Below are 17,517 nucleotides of genomic sequence, written 5' to 3'. Positions count from 1 at the left end.
GTGACTTTACATATATTTCTGTAAAAAAAAATTATTTAAACCAATTTACAAAAGAATCAAGTAAATAAAGACAAAATAAGTAAACTGAATCATGTGTGGAAACTCTTAAATGAAAAGGCACAACACTATTTAAATGTTAGGGGACATCTCAGAAAACGGCCAGTGGGTAAGCTAGCCAACGATATCCTCCATCTGGAGCTGTAATACCTCCACAGCTAACCAGAGAGCAGAGCATTCACTGGGACACAACAGTGTAGATACTTTTAGACCTACAGCTTTAAAACTGCTGAAGCACGTAGAACCGTCAGCTATTACATGTCAGCAAATTTCTACTGCACATGATAAACACTCACATGTGTACTCTTGTAGAAAAACCAACAAACAGCATGGCTTCCCTGCTAAAAAAACATAACCCACCAACATGCATTTCATGCTGGCCTAAGCTGCTTTGGTGCTGATTTAGCCTGTTACCCAGTATGGTGATTCTGGTTAACCAGCATACCAGCATCCAAAACATGACACATGCTGGTATTTCTGGTGATCAGGAATGCTGATCTATGCTGTTTTTTGGATGCTGGTGAACGTAACATTTTTCCTTCAGTTTTTATGTATGAAATTCACAAAATGAGAAGCCAACAACAAATTCATGTTTCTTGTAAACATTTATTGTTCTGAAAGAAAAATGCCACTGTGGTCAAAGGTCTTAAAGAATATTGTCAAGGAATGTGTCTACATTCTGGTCACTTTTTATATATGAGTATCACTTAAACACTGTTTATGACCTGAGGACAATGGGTTCCACTTTTTTCCACTTTCTTTGTTTCATTTAATTTCATTAAATTTTGTTCCTAAGAATATCTGGGGGTGCTAATATTTATGAAACAATTTTTGTTGACAAAATGCTTATTGTCCTATATTTATATATTTTTACATGTATCTCATATTTTCTGTACAAGAGCAAGCTGGCAAGCAAAACACACACATGTCCCTCTCACTCAGTATACATATACATATATAACACTCACACATAGCAAAATAATATATTAATATTTCTCAGCTTTAACAGCTAATTTAATTAGACATGCTAGACAGTAAGAGGAGGAGGTGAGTCTGGATTTTGGACAGAGTCTGAAAGGCAGCTGCTTGTTGTGGTGGGCGTGTCTAATAAGGGCTTATCTGAGCCAGGGGCCTGTAATATCATCTCTTCAGGAGGAATGCTGACCGCTCCTTGCCTTGAACTTAGAGAGAGAAAGAGAGACAAAGAGAGAGAATAACCAAAAAGAGGCACTTTTTGAGCAAAAAGTAGCACTTTACCTGAAGGCTTGTGCATTAATAAATTATTACACTGTTAGAAGTCATGGATTACTCACAGCTAATATATGATTTTGACTATTCACTAAGTTTAGTTATTGCATTAAGGGTTGCAAACAAATAACTTATTACAATATTAAAGTCATTATATTATTATGATTCCTCAACATAATGTTATTCATTTGTTAGACTATTCATTGATATTACACATTGCTAAAGTTGTAACAATCTCAATACAATTTCCAGTTATTTAAATTTGAAACTTTACCAACAATACACACCTCCCTATCCTCTAAGGGTCTGTCTTTTGTGGAAGCCACTATCAATAATCAATGAACTGATCAATTAATTGACATAAAACTTTTTTTAAAAATGCAAAGGGCTTTTTTCCTCATAAAATCGGCCTGAACTCAAGGGAAAAGTGGTCTGGCATCACCCCAGTACTTTTTAAAAAGTAATAGGGCAAATGCTTGCTTGCCCCTGTTGTCCCTGCAACTATGAACACATAAAATACAAATAATTACATTGAAAACTGACCTCAGAATTGAAAATAATATGAAACCTATAAACATGTGTATATTTGCACTAGTCCCTACCAAGTAATGGCCTCTTAACAAGTCCTTCCCAACACAACAGAAAATATCAGGTGTGATTCAGAGTGCACATGTTCAAAACCTTACCGTCGACACCACAGAAAAACTCCTACTGCTGATGCTGCGATGACAGTCAAGGTTAGTACTGTCCCTGCAGCTATTCCATTTTTGGCTAAAGTTTGAGAAAACAGAAGAATAAGGAAACTTTTAGATGGAGAAAGAGAAAAATGTAAAATGTAGAAAGGATTTCTTTTTGTAGAAAAACTCTTGTCACCACATAACACCACTACTACTAATAATTGCTATTTGTTGCAGCAGGGGTTGTAATATAAATACATAGTGTTAAATAAATAAGAGCATGAAATCAAATCAAGTAAACTTTTTCAGTAGAATTTTTTGTGACTTTTACTGTGATTGCGCTATTCTCAGTGGATTCATTCAATCATTTTTATGTTTAGTGGCAGGTTGCTGTCACAGAGCTGCTCAATTGACAGATTAAGGAGATCCTTTGTCCCCAGAGCCATCAGGCTCTTCAACTCTTCCCAGGGGGGCCAGAAGAGAAGAAAGAAGAGGGAAGAGGAGAGATGAGGACTGAAACTGAATCTCATGTTAAGTCACAAATCATAGGCCTTGTATCTCATGCTAAATCGTATGTTTCTTTTTATCCATATGGACACCTTACTGCACATATTGCTTTTTCTGCACACCTTATTGTGCATCTTGCACATCTGGACACTCCACACTAGACATTTTATTTTGGTACCAATATCTGCACATATTTATTCAGTATTGTCATTATATGCCTGTTACCTGTGCCTCCTTGTACAGTCATTATTGCACTGTGTCTTTTCATCTCTGTTTAAAGATATTATTACAGACTGTTGTATTTTTCTATTTGTGTAAATGTCTGTAGATAGGATCTTTTAATATTTATTCTTCCTGTTATATTGTTTACATCCTCATTACTGTCCTGTGTTGTGGCACTGCTACTGGCTGCTAAATTTCCTTCGGGATCAATAAAGTATCTGTCCTGTCTGTCTGTCTGTCTGTCTATCTATCTAATTCATTTCTTATTATTTTATGTCGGGCAACCAGCCACAGTGAATGGTGAGTGAAGCAAATCTATCCATTACATGTAAACAATAAGTCAATAAAAAATGAAAAAATTGTCTCGTGGGCTGGTAGTAGAGATTGCTGTATTACATCAAAACAGTTATTTCCCAATGTAAGTAAACTGAAAATAAAACTGCATTGAGGTAATATATTTCATTCTTGTGGAAATGATTCACACAATGAATCTAGTTAGTTCAAAGCAGCACATTTTTCAATGCACAGGGAAGGAGTCATCGGTCATCTGAGTGAATAGAAGCTGATGCACTAAAACTACAGATCTGCCACCACTTACTTAAAACTGAAAACTCTGCCTTGTTCCTTTCATTGGCTTCTGAAAGAGAGAACAAGAGAGTTGTGAATAGTGGGTGGGGTGTATGTTTTGACAGTGAGTCACAGCTGTTGTTGGCATGTGTTCAGCATTCTGACACACACACACTTATACAATTACTGAAAAAACCTTTAATTTGGGCTCATTTAAACATCAATCAATCAATCGATGATGCACAATTTAAATCTTACAGCACAACAGACGTCTTTCAATTGACTTCTGTTGGCACAAACATTTAATTCAGGCGCCAGAATTGAGTCTGTGTGCGTCAATCTGCATTCAAGTTCAATAGTGCAATGGAGATGATGGACGGTCAATGAGTGAGCTAGAGAAGAAGAGACAAAGAAAGTTAGAGGAGACACAGGTGTTTCCCTCCAGCTCATGCACCACATGCAACTCTACCTTCTGTCCTCCTCAGCCTGACACCCCAGTCATCGTTAGCTTAGCCAAAACACCAAAACACCATGTTACTCTACGTTTGCTCTCTCAGACCTTAGTTTTTATCATCTACACCTGTTTTAGCAGAGCACCGGTTAATCAACCTGTACTGCGGTGTGTGGCACTGTTTGGGTCTATGGCCTGCTCGCTTAGCCGATTAGGCTACAGATCCAAACACCCTCAAACAGGTTTAACGTCGCTTTCCCTTCCTTCAATGCTAGTTGCTCGACTTCACTCCCTTAGATCTGACTCACTGTCATCTAAACTTGTGTTGGTGCTTTATTTAGCCAGAATCAAAAATGGTCTGTGGTGAGCAGAGCTGTTATCATGCTAGCTCAGCTAATGCTAACCAGCTCCTCTCTCCTAGGTAGCGGCACTGTTTAATATATAGGAACCATTAGATAGATGGCTTGATATTTATTAAATGATTGGTCTACCTGGCTAAACAAAAAAAGAAACCAATAAGGGTTTCTGTTGGTTCCTGATGGTTTTGTAATGTGTCTTGGCTGTTGTAATGGGTTGATATCACAATGTAAAGGATCCTAATGGTTTAAAAGGTGACTAATGGCTCATTCTAAATGCATCTGATGGTTTCCTAATGGGATCTAAATGTGTTCTACAAGAAACTAGTGGTCTCTTTTGGAAACCGTTGAGCCAATTCCCATTAGAAAGCAAAACCATTAGGTTTTAATCCCAATGGTTTAGCAAGGTATGGTGGTTTTTCCTGCAGTTACCTAGCAATTCTATTTACAGCGGTAATATCTGGAAACAGTTTCAATGTATAAAACAAGTGGATCCTGTCCAACCCTACCTACAAATACCCGAGAGTGAGTTTATGGTAAGTTCATTAGACAGCTAAGTTCGTAGTGTTTTGTATATGGAAGAAGTATGTGTTCATGCACTGTATGTCTTCAGTGGCTTTGCTTAGACACAGTGAGGGCAGCAGAGTCATGTCCCCATTTATAGCACAGATGATCCTGTTTGTGTTTCTTGTGATATGTTTTGTATATATAGATTTTAATGGCACAGGCCATTTAACAGTATACACTTGCTGTCATGTAATACAACTGAAAGCTGTTGCCCAGTAATTTCTTTATAAATATGTAGCTTAAAAGTCTAAAGATGACCTCGTCCAGAGTCAAAAAGTCAAGAGATGAACTTTTTTCCCATAATAACCATCTGCAGTGCCCCCAAGGAAAATCTGACCATAGATCAACTTTCAAGGCTCATATTTTTCCACTGTCATGATGCCAAGTTATGGCATTTGCCTCTGTCATAAGCAAATGCTACCCTTGCTCACGTTTGACCAAGTACAGGAAATATATATATATGTCAGCTTATCACTCTGTTTATCTAAAATCTTCACACCAAGCCACATAGGCACAGAGCTTTTATCCTGTCAGGAAGCACAGGTTTTTATACTCTTTCCTGTAACTAAAATTAATAACTACATGTGCAGACTTCAAAGTGCCATTTGAACTTCCATATAAAAAGTATTTGAAACGTACATGATGGCGAAGCTGGCGGATCATGTTCAAACTTGTGAAAATGAGTCAAACAATCATGCTTCTGATACCCTTATAAAACCCCCACACACGTAGAACTTACAGGAAGTAAGGGTTTGACACATTACCGTTCAAAAGTTTCGAATGTTTCCAATAAGATAAATGCCATTTGGCTGTAGATAAACGTACACATTGATTATAATACTCTCGTCCTGTGGAAACAGTAAAAAACTGAGAATCCGGAAAAAAAAAAATATATATATTAGATGTGTCCAGAGAGATTTACAAAGCTCTAGAACATTCTATAATGACCAAGAAAACTTTGGAACATTAATGAAGTTTCTGGCAAAGACCTGCGAGAGTACCTTGGACAGCAAAGAAAACAAACAGATTCTTGACCAAATCAAGCCTCACTGCCCACTCAAAGAACAGATAACCAAATTAAAGCTCTCTTATTTTGGATATATTGTGAGAAGATCTAACGCACTGGAAAAGGCAATTATGCTTGGAACAGCTGAAGGTAAAAAAGGAAGTGAAGGGGCAGCAAAAAAATAAGACAATAAGGAATTGTGAACAAGTCATTAAGAAGCCTGAAGACCCAAACAGAAGACGTGATATTCTTGAGAAACACTATCCATATGATTGCCAGGAGTCTGGATCAACTGACCGCACTTAATAAATAAGAAATTTAAAGACAGATAATGAATGAAGTTTATAAATGCATAATAAAATCATCTAGTATTCATTGTATTTAAAAAAAAGGTTGAAAAAAAAAAATCTGGAAGATAATTTGAAAATTATTCTGAATACATAACTGAGTAAATGACATGACATGCATTATTTGCCTATTAAATAAAGTAAGGTAACAATACTGTAGGTCATATTCATAAGGCTACATACACATACTTACGCCCTTCATAACAGACCTCCATAAACATTTATAAAGACTTAGGCGTCATTTGTCAGAAACGTTGCTTTTGCCAACTTTGATGTGAAGCTGATGTTCTGTCAGTTGACAATTTTTTTCTGACAGTCAGTGCATGTTATAAACAAATTTGGGTGTCCCTGGAGGCGGGAACATCGGGACACTAACAACTCAGTTACGTGTGACATGGATTTGGAAACAGCACGCAACAATATAGTACCAACAACATTGACTGGGAAACTGTGCTGTGCTTAGCCATACCGTCACTTTCAGTAATCTCATTTTGTTTATACTGAGACCTAAATACAGCTGTGTGTTAGTCATACATAGACATCTTTCTTCATGAGATTTATACTACTAGCATAAACATCAATTTCCATTAGCACCAAGCTAAACGTGATTCATCTAAGCAATTCTGATGTTCTTTTCTGGGTGGTAAAATTGATGATCCTATTTAAAAATGAATTTATACCATTATAAAAAATTATAAAACAAATACCAACACACTGAATAGATTATTGCAGATATGAAATGCACATTATCTCCTTTTAAATGAGTTTTGTTTTTTCATCATTATTATTATTAAAATATCACTGAATATAATTTAATTACATTATGCATATGGCACCTGATTCCAAACTTCTGAACGGCAATGTATTTTATTCAATTAATGGATTCCACCTAAGCTTTGATTATGTAGTACATTTAGGATTGGAGAACACTTTGTGAAATTAAATTCAGGCTATGTTCACATGATGGGGCTAAATTATTTGCCTAAATGTGACATAGACAGTATTTCTTCTACACTGTGCGAACATAAAAATCATGTACATATGTGGCTTAATAAGGCATGTGAATGTAGCCAAAATGTCCCTTGGTGAAATCTTGCATGTGTTCTTTCAATTGACGTAGCCATGCATTCTTTAGTAGCAACTGCTGCTACTGGACAAGGTTGGAAAAGCTTTACAAAACACTGGCAAAAAATCCCCATTCAACCTAATGAGAAACTGCAGCACACAAGTCCAAATACCTAACGTGACAGTGTTATTCATTTCAAATTACATTTACATTGTATGTATGTGAAAGGTTACACTTATACTAATGTTAGCATGGTGTAAATTTCTCATGGTTTCCACCCTGCCTAGATTCAATTAGCAACAACGCAGCCCAGCTCTGTGGCATAGCATTTTAAACTGAAAACTCATTATGCAGAAAATCTGAACAAAGATTGTTTGAATCTCTCATTGATTATGAATGTGATTTTGCCAACATTCTGTAAACCCATTATAACCCCATTTGTCAGTGTACTGACCCCTGCTGCACTGACCATGACTTATGGAAAAGTCTAAGCCCATCTACTCCCATTTGTTAAGCCAAAAAGAAAGCATCACAGTGAAATCCAGCACCTGTGGTTTTTCCATGAGAGTAAGAAATGGAAATGAGGTGATATGAATTGTTGGCTGGTCATATTGGTTGATCGGTTAAATTTAATTTGCAATGAAAAAAAAACAGTGCTGAATTCACTTGATTCAAATGTGTACATCAATTCTATGTGAACAACATATATTACATCAAAAGTTTTGTCTTACAGTCTTTCAGTGCAGGATGTGATTTGAACTTGTATGTTTCAGCAAATGTCTTCAGTCATGTTTGTGAACTAATGTCTTCACTCTGTTAATGTGAGCATTCAGACGGGTGACAAACCAAAAGAAAAACCTGAATAAATGACTGGTGAAACATAACGAGCGCAGATGCATTTAGACAGGTTTACATTTAACCAATTAGTATCACACCACACTATGCATGTGGCATGCATAAAAATGCTGAGCAGGCCCAGTTGACCTTGACTTTGGATCAAGACGGCAAGAGGAGAAGTGATTTTGAAAGAGGATTCATTATTGGACAGCAGGAGCTTAAGTCACAAACACTGCTCAACTGGCTAGTGTTTCCATAGGAACAGTGCCATCTGCTTTCAGATCTACGGAAAGATTGTGGAGATTGTGGTTGAAAGCATACATTCAATGACTGTGAAGAAAAACAGAAGAGCAGCTGTTTTTTGGGTGAATGAGAATGTTATTGCAGGATGTGATCAGACTGTGCCAGCATGAGCAATCCATCCACAACCGCATATAGAGAGATTTTATAGTAGGTTTGCAATGTATAAACCCCCTTATTACAAAGATTAATGACCATCTGAGAGATCAGCGGTGTAAAAACATCAAGCACAAAGATGTGGAAAAAGTAAAATGGTCAGATGAGTCATCTTCACCATCTTCCCCAATGCACACCAAAAGAATGGCACAGGACTGAACGGTTAACCCCTACAGTGAGTGGGTTCGTGGCTCTGTTACGCTGTGGGAAGCATTTTACTGGCAAAGCTTGGGTCCACTTGTTTCCTAGAGGGAAGGGTCGCTGCTGATGCACACATCCGAATCAAGTAAATTCACAGCCATGTTATTTTTTCAGCGTGGAAAGTATTTGAATTAGGCAGCGATTAGTTTGGTTTAGTTCATGCCAGCTGGAGACCAAACGGTAGTCTGCTTTCACCTGTCGTGGTGGTGTTGATGCTTGAATGTGTGAACCGTGGGGAAACTGTGGTCTGGTTTTCCCTGACTGTCAAGGTAGAGAAAGATGAAAGTGTAATCTCATTGGTCGAGGTCTCCTCCTTCATTGTTGTCCCATGGAGGACAGTCCCTGTTGTTGTGGGAACTGTGTGTGTTGTTGTTAAGGCAGTCTGTCCTGTCAGCGGTCAAAAGGAGCGTATCATACAAAGAAATATCAGACATACAGGAGCACACATACGGGGCACACCCTGAAAAAAAGGGATGCATTGAAAGCACTGTATTCAAATGTGTAAGGGAGAGCGGGGCACAACCGAACACCGGGTAAAATGTTTCATGCAGCTAAATAGGCTGAAATGAAATGTGCATTTGGTCATCCGCTCGTATTCCAATAGAAACATCATCTGCAAATTTCCACAGCGATCGGACCGATATTGCTAGAGATTTACCATGATGACTGTTCTTGTACCATTAAAGTAACTTTTTCATTACAAGCATTTTTGATTTCTGAGTTGTGTGTTTAAGTCACATAATTATTATGCAATTTAATCCTACCCTATCAGGGGCTGTAATGTAGCACCACTCTGACGCACTTAAATAACTCACAATGAGCGCTAGCCAAGCTAAAGAGCAGAGGGGTTAGTTAGGTTAAACTATGAAAGAAGTCCATATACCCCTTATATAAACTCAAAGCAGTTATTATTTCATTATTATTATTATTATTTTTATTATTATTTTATGTACATATTCATCAAAAACATACTACTGAAGTCATGTATATAAAATATATTTCAATTCTATTGTGCTGATGTTTTGTATAATTGTAATTTATATTTTAATATAACTGTATTCTACTTTGCAGACAACTTGTCATTTCTGACAGCCTCTTTTTGCCATCTTCTTCCATTTTGGAAAGCTCAAAGTGTTCAAATAACATAGAACTGCACTGAATTACTTGTGTTTGGGTTGATTTCCCAGACAACTAATCCCTTTGTCTGTTACAATTAACCTCACGTATGGGGTAAATTGTAACATCTGCGCTCCCGGCTGAGCCCTTCCTAGACACTACGTGCTGGAAACAAAGTTTATGTTTTAATTTGTCGCAGAAACGTGTAGGTATCTTGTATAAAAAATAATTTTGCTTAAATACTTTTAAAATTATTCATTAAACACCAAAATGTTGTGTCCCATTCTCACTTACATCATTTCCATTTTAATAAAATATATCTGACCAATTATTGTGAGAAGTAAACTGAAAAAGTGATATATTTTATTCAGGTGGAAATGATGTACACGTCTGAATCAAGGCAATTTAATGCATACAAACACACATTATGAAACCATTCATACCAGATGTCGTAGAAGTGCTCGGTGTTTTTCCCTTGGTGGTACAATAAGATCTCACTGTTGTACTGGATGTCGAAAGAGTGAGATTTGGGGCTGGTGTGTGGGCCTGTGTGTTTGTAACTGTAAAAGAATACAAATATTTAAGATTTCCATCCAATCCTAGAACATCTTTCCATGAAGCATGACGCTATGTGGGAACATCTGTTTTGCCATCCCACTGTCTGTCACCTTTATCAGATGCCATAAGTGAGGCCTGCACCAAGAAGCAAAAGCCAGCAATGAAGAAACACTGAAAAATGTGTGGTTTGAATGCACTCGATTCACATGTGTACATCATTTACACATAAAATAGATGACCTCAACACAATTCAAGTCTAAAGTATGCAGGGCAAAACTGTGTTGATGTTATATTTTTAATTCATGTGGACATATGTACACATTTGAATCAAGTCATTTCAATGCAGCACTTTTTTTGACAAAGCTCAAATATGGCCAGCCATCCCGTTATAATATTTCTTGCACCTTTTCTTTTATACAGAACAGAGTTTTCCAGTTCACTATTTCTTTGAGTGTTTCTGGCTCTAGAGCAAGCAACTTCTTATCAGGATGTTTTGTGTAGGGAGGGAAGAAAGCAGGAAGTAATTTAGCTTTTTTTATGATTATAAAAGAATGCATGCAAATTGTCACCGTAATGTATACTCTTTGTATATAGTCATCAATCATTTTAGCATGCACACCTATACATTACGTATGTAACCTGTACACAAGGGGACGAGAGAGAGACAGAGAGAGAGAGAGAGAGAGAGAGAGAGAGAGAGAGAGAGAGAGGGAGGAAGAAAGAGAGGAAGAGAGAGAGAGAAATAAAGAGAAAAAGAGAGAGAGAAAGATATGCAGAAAAACAGGCAGTCAACTTTATAACTGATTGCTTTAAAGGGGCTTTAAGGGAATACTTTGCCATTTTTTAAACTTATCTCTGTCAACCACATCCATATTGTAAGATTGATTGCCATGGACAACAATGTTGGTGCATTTCCCTGTACTCAGGAAAAAACACAGAAAACTGTTGATTCAAAAAGGCTTTAATAGGTGCTTTTCTGACAAATAGTAAGTACTTTCTGGTCTTTGTAAGCATAGGTAAAAGATTGCACATGATAATCAACCACAGATGTGTCAGAGAGAGATCAGATCGCAGGCAGGATGTGGGAATGGTGCCGAGGGGGTTGCAGCCTGAACATATTTCAAAACCGCTTAACTGCAACAAAAAAACGATATTGTGAGCAGACTTATGCTTGTTTCAGGGTGGAATTTGCATTTTCTTTATATATCTGCAGTGGTCATTTACATTACTGCATTTTTATTACAGCGAGCCAAAGTGCTTCCTTTACTAATTGTTGGCTGCCTTGCGGGGCACATCAAAACACAAGCTAGAGTTAAAAAAAAAAAAGTTTAAAAAAACAAGTTAAAATGTTTGCAGAGTTGTGGGCTAGTTGTGCGCCCCAAAGCAGCCTAATATTGGTTTTTTTTTTTAACTTTAAAAAATTCAACTAATGTGACAGATGTTCCATGATGTTCCATGTCTTCATGTTGAATGATTGGTCTATCTGATCATAAAGTTTATCCAGAATGAGAGATCAGAGAGAACAGAGTGTGCATCAGCGCTTTGATGTGTTATATGTGTAAATTGTCTCTGTTCGTCACATTATGTTGAGTATGGTTTAATTGATGTAAATTATCCAACAACTACAAATGAAAAAAAGGCATATATTCCATGACCTCACTGTTCAGGTCACACACAGTGCTCAGAAGTAGTTTTGGGATCATCATTTTGTTTTGTTTAGAATAATTTAAGTTGTTAACGTATTGTGTAAGTTTTGCTTTACCATATTCGAAAGTACATAAGTTATAGTATGACTTATTCATCAATACTTTGATTCCAACTTAGCAATGGCAGGCCAGAAAAATGTCACCTCTCCCCTCCCCCATGTTACTTAAAAACAAATTTGAGACACTAGAGGTGGGCAATATGGCAAAATGTAATATCATGATAGTTTAGGAAGTTTCTTATGGCACACTATGGCTATGTTTACATGCAAAGATTTTTGCCAATTTGATTGAATACATTTTGATTACAGATTATCCAATCGAAAATGACGCACATGCGTAGAGAACCACTTCCTGTCTGACAGGTTTTGATGAGTTAGATTGATAAGATAATGGACAGAGATTCTCATCAGGTCATCATGATGCTCATCATGAGGAAACTGCAGCTCCTCTTCACAGAAAACGGCCCACGGATTCATCAGTGCAGCTGCAGTTTCGTGGTGAAATGAAGGAAGACAATAAACTACAACCACAATCTTCACTAAACTGCACTTTCTAATGATCATACTTAACAGAGATATAGAAGAAGCGCGGCCGCTTAGCGCTGTTTCTGCTCCAGCGACAAGCTGCGGTGTTAGAGATCATCACACAATCACAGGAAAAAACGGTCAGTGTCGATTTGTTTCAACAAACTCAAATTAAACACACACAGAAACATTAATGTGGGATGAGGTCAAATGGCGAGAGAGTTTAATAGATCTATGGATTAGATATAGATATGTTAATGTGAGGATGTTGAAACGCTGATCATTTCTTCTAATTGTACGATGGTCTCTAACACCGCAGCTTGACGCGAGAGCAGAAACGCTGTGGGCCGTTTGCTGTGAAGAGGAGCTGCAGTTTCCTTATCCATCACCCCCACCCCCAAATCAAAATCAGACCTAATGAGCATCTCTGATCATTATCTCATCAATCTAACACATCAAAACCCGTCAGGCAGTCTCAGGGAGCTGTTATCAAAATACAAACAATGTGCATTCAGTTAAAAATAAAACAACGAGAGAACGAATTAGAAAATCGTGATCATGAATTAAAGAAAGCGTACCCACGAAGAAAAACGCGCGCACGATTAAAAGAAAATGAGAGAACGATTAGGCTGCACGGACTGCTCTCGGTAGCTTTTATTTCTTTAATAACTGATCGTGCTAATTAACCGTTCAGACCAGCAGAAAAGTATTCAGTCTGCACCTGACGTAACAAACTGGCTTTAGCGCGAGCTCTGGTAGAAACATAATCTCACACACATCAGCAAGTGTGAGTCACTTCTAATCTTAATACACATGAAAAAAAAAAAAAAAACCCAAACACAGTAAGCAGGACGAAGCTGAAGTTGGCTTCCTACTCGCCAGCTTCTTGTTCGAGTTTTCCCGTTCCACCTTAAATGGTTCAGCAGTCACTTTCTGGTGCCTGAAGCTGCACCATTTAAGGTGGAACAGGAAAATTCGAACAAGATGCTGGTGATGCATCATTTAAGGTGGAAATTCGAACAAGAAGCTGACAAATAAGTAGCTAACTTAAGCTTCGTGTAAGGTGCTAATATGAATCTATTCTGAATATCTACACAGATTAATGAATACAATAATTTACCTAGCTACAAAGCATTAACGATCATTGTAAGTAAATAACTACTACATAAAGTTAAGGTCCCCTGAATAGGCTATTAAATGAAATAAGCTTAATATAAATCCAGAGGAACAACAATCACATCAACAGGTTCTCTGTGCCTCACTAACCACACGGCCATATCTACACATAAACATCACACAAACAATACGCATCACACAGACATGAGTGTGGATCGCTGGGTTCCCTCCGTTATATAATCCTATCTCATTTTCTGAGTGCAATATTCTTGAAATAGTATAATTTTTGACAGTGTCTTACTTAAACTGTCGCTCGGTAATGGTACTGAATGCAGTCCCCCAGCGATGTTGACCGCTCTAAAATGGTGGCGCTGTTGACGTGCCTGACTGGACCCAACGCGGCATCTAGGTATGTATATCTATGGTATTAAGCCCTTCTGACATCTTAAAATTCTAAAGGGGGTGTGGCTAAAATTTAAAACTTAAATGGATGGAATAGATGTAGGTTTTCAAGTCAGAATGAGTATTTTAAACTTTATTGTGTATCATTGGCAACAATTTCCTTTGTCTTTTACTATCAAATGCAGTTCACCTAACATAATCTAACATCACCTAAAGGGTACATTAAAAATAAAAAACAGTGCAGAAGAGATTACATCAAAATAATAGCTAGATACTAATTTATCGGCCCATTGCAACAACTAAGGATAGATTTGTTGGCAACCATACAATATGTTTTGAATGTAAGCAGGGTTTGAGAGGTAAATTGGAAATCTTATCAAAGTATTTGGTGGCACCCTTAGACTGTCGTCACTGCACCCACTTTCGGAAAGCCTGCACTAGAGGACATGCTGTAGGGGAGGCTGTAGGGCACTGCATCTTGTTCTTCTTCACTGGGATTTTTTCTCTCCATTGCAAGGGCTCTTCATTGGGTTTTCTCACTTGGAAGGGCATGATTTTTAATCAGAAAGGCAACTGTAGGCAGTGTCAAGTCTATCCCAATGAGGGCACCTATGTGGCATCTTAGAGGGCACTGCATCATGTTTTCTCCACTAGAAGTGCACTCATTAAGATACATTATCAAATTTTCTTGCTCTATAATTTATTGCAAGGAGGGTGCACCCTTTCTATGTGAAGGGTGGCCAATAGGGCATTTCCTTCTAATTTTTGCCACTCTATTGGGCATCTTAGCAATGCTTTTTCAACCATGAGGTCACTAGGTAATAAAATAAAATGTCCTGTCTCTTTCCACCACTTCAGTACATGTTCAACACAAGTGCAAACAACATACTGCCCTAAATAAAATACTAACACTGACCTACATAAAGGAAAGAGACAATAATGTTTGTCCCACTGATGTTTGTGTTTTTTATTTGCCTTCATTAAGCTTTCAGTTAATTACCGCTATGAGTTTCAGGCAGTAAACGTGGTTGTTTTCTGATGGATACAAATAACATACGAATATACACTTATATTTTGGAAAGATAAACATTGTATGAAGAGAGTGTCCCAAGACAACTTTTGAGCACTGTACATCCTCCTGCTTAGAATTTCAGCACCCTCAACTGAAAACACCCTCCCACGTCCCTGGAGCCTCATACATGAAATTGAAATATTAATATTAATTATCACTGATCAAACGTTATTGCATGTAACAAAAACTGCAAATGAAGAACCACCAATAAGTAGGGATTCTACTTACCAGCGGATGACACCAGCGTTGATGGATCAGCTGCAAGAATGACATATTGAAATATTAACATCATACTGAATTTTGGCAATCTGGCAATCCTCACGATTCATCAGTCTAGCCTATCTTTCAGCACTGTAGTATTATGCTAATCCTGCGTACTCTCAGGACACAGGCTGTGAAAAACAGTCAAAGCTACAAGCCTCTCAGTTATTTGTTTATGCTGAGCAAGTGAGCCATTGTGAAATAATCCAAGTGGTTGATATACGATCCTCTTTATCATAGGGATCAAGGCTGATAATGAGATCAAACCTAAAAAAACATGACTCAAATCATGGCTACTGCATATACCAACACTGAAAATAATGATTTCTCATTGAATAACCAATGCTGAGGAGTCTTACAGAACAAGACAGCATACAAGGGCAATTTCAAGGACATTTAAGATTTTGCTATAAAATAACAACATTCGGAAGTAATCTATTGTAGAATTTCCTTACGTATACAGTTCAGAGATGGCTCGTTCACCCATAAATACAAGTTGTCTTTTTTTTCACATCTGTAGAGATTGGATGTCCCAGCCTGCCTTACATAGCCGTCTATACACTGCATACGGAACTGGGACTCTAACTTGTCCGGTGTCTTTGTGTTGTTCTTTGGCTCAGGAGCCTCACACATAACTGAGATTAGTAAAAGCAAAGCACTTTAGACACTGGCATGCGCACATACATGCACACACACAGTTCACACAGTTCACAGTTTACAATTTCTGCTTAATTCAGTGGTTGTGATGTCATTTAAACAAAGTCATTTTGAGTGGCTAGGTGTAGCGTTGTGCATTCTGGAGAATTTTCATCAAGATTTCTTTACTGTGGTTGATACAGAAACCAGGGGTTGCAATGTCTACAATGCAATTCTAGCTTTAGGTTTTTACACATATTGTTGATAATGTTGAAATATTAGTAAATCCCAAATAAAAAGTGTACATTTTTGAGTATTCTGTTGACTGCATGTACCACTCTGCTCCAAATACGTTTAGGCCAAAAGCTTATCTTTAAAATACAATGAAACAATGTCTCAGGCATCAAGAAGTGCATCTGTAACTATTTAGAGTAATTACTTTCTGTGATGTAGCTTTTAGAGGCATTAAACACTTTGGATGTCTGGTGCCAATCACCACCACTGTGAACAATGTTTCTCTAGAATGGATCATTTCACATTAAACCACTAGAATCAAGCTAGGTGTACATAATAAAGTTGTCGCCACGTACAGACAGGGCTGGGATGTAACAGAATATAAGTATAGGGGAATAAATATTCAGAATACAAAAAATAAGTATCTATTCAGTCCAAGTTACATTTTGTAAAGACAGTATTCAGAACACTGTCAGAATACACTTCCTTTACATTTTTAGGAGAATACTTTTAGAGTATCCACCCACTAAAAAACATTCAAAAGAAACATCATCAATGTTTGTTTATGAACTAGTGCTTGTTAGATGAATTCTAAAGTGGATCTCAGGTATCAGCTTCTTTACAAACACTGAAGTTCCTGCTAAAGCCGAGTAGACTGATGAAGCAGTGTGATAAGTTATTAATCTCAGTGTTACTGAGCTCTTTTAAAGGAATGATCAAATTAATAATCTCCTCAGTAGTGGACATGCTTGCAAGTGATAAATTTAGTATCGGTGTTGTACTTGACTCCTGCTCAGGGGATTGTGGGAGCAACAGTGGACTGAAGCAGGCGGTGAGAGAGAAAAAAAAATACATTTTTTTAATGATAAGGAATTTCTTTAGGAAACATATTAACAGAATAATTACATGAAGCAAACTGCCAACCAAACATTTTGTCGATTTTTTTCGCTTCACTTACCACATAGGTGCACTTTGTAGTTCTACAACTACCTTTACATATTGGTCGACGTCGATGCCAATATATACACATTGAGAAATCATAGAAGAATCATACTGTGACATCACTGCCAAATGCTAATTTTTTTCATGTCAATAAATCACAGGTTTTTGTCTTCCATAGTTTCAATACATAATGCTCTAATAAAAAAACACCTGAGTCACCACTTTTACATTTTAGTGCAAAATAACAATGAGAATTATAACCTCACCACATTGAACTTTTGAGGAATGTGATGGGGCTCAATATTTCAGGCTGAATTGGTTGTCATGCTGAAGGTTAGACCTTCATCAGTTTTGTAACAGTTGATAACATGACTGTTCTGTGAAT

At 37.3% G+C, this 17,517-nt stretch overlaps 1 protein-coding gene across 20 annotated transcripts in view; it reads right to left on the bottom strand.

Moving 5' to 3' along the window:
* Nucleotides 1–643: 643 nt before the first annotated feature.
* The window catches only part of il15ra (interleukin 15 receptor subunit alpha), a 58,493-nt gene continuing 41,619 nt past the window's right edge, over nucleotides 644–17,517 (bottom strand). For 12 of the 20 annotated variants that reach the window (XM_036577273.1, XM_036577276.1, XM_036577277.1 and 9 more), the window contains 6 exons: nucleotides 15,288–15,317; nucleotides 10,125–10,241; nucleotides 8,761–8,952; nucleotides 3,310–3,348; nucleotides 1,992–2,076; nucleotides 644–1,238 (listed from right to left, as the gene is read on the bottom strand). In XM_036577273.1, coding sequence (XP_036433166.1) covers nucleotides 1,085–1,238; nucleotides 1,992–2,076; nucleotides 3,310–3,348; nucleotides 8,761–8,952; nucleotides 10,125–10,241; nucleotides 15,288–15,317 — 617 coding nt within the window. In that variant the 3' untranslated portion in view covers nucleotides 644–1,084. Of the gene's footprint in view, nucleotides 1,239–1,991; nucleotides 2,077–3,309; nucleotides 3,349–8,760; nucleotides 8,953–10,124; nucleotides 10,242–11,184; nucleotides 11,374–15,287; nucleotides 15,318–17,517 lie in introns of those variants that run through there. The other 8 variants (XM_036577283.1, XM_036577289.1, XM_036577293.1 and 5 more) reach the window with 6 other exon arrangements.

The sequence above is a fragment of the Colossoma macropomum genome, unplaced genomic scaffold (genome assembly GCF_904425465.1).
Source record: "Colossoma macropomum unplaced genomic scaffold, Colossoma_macropomum, whole genome shotgun sequence".
Classification (NCBI taxonomy): Eukaryota; Metazoa; Chordata; class Actinopteri; order Characiformes; family Serrasalmidae; genus Colossoma; species Colossoma macropomum.
Note: the sequence above shows the minus strand (reverse complement) of the source record. Positions and strands in the feature narration are given on the sequence as shown.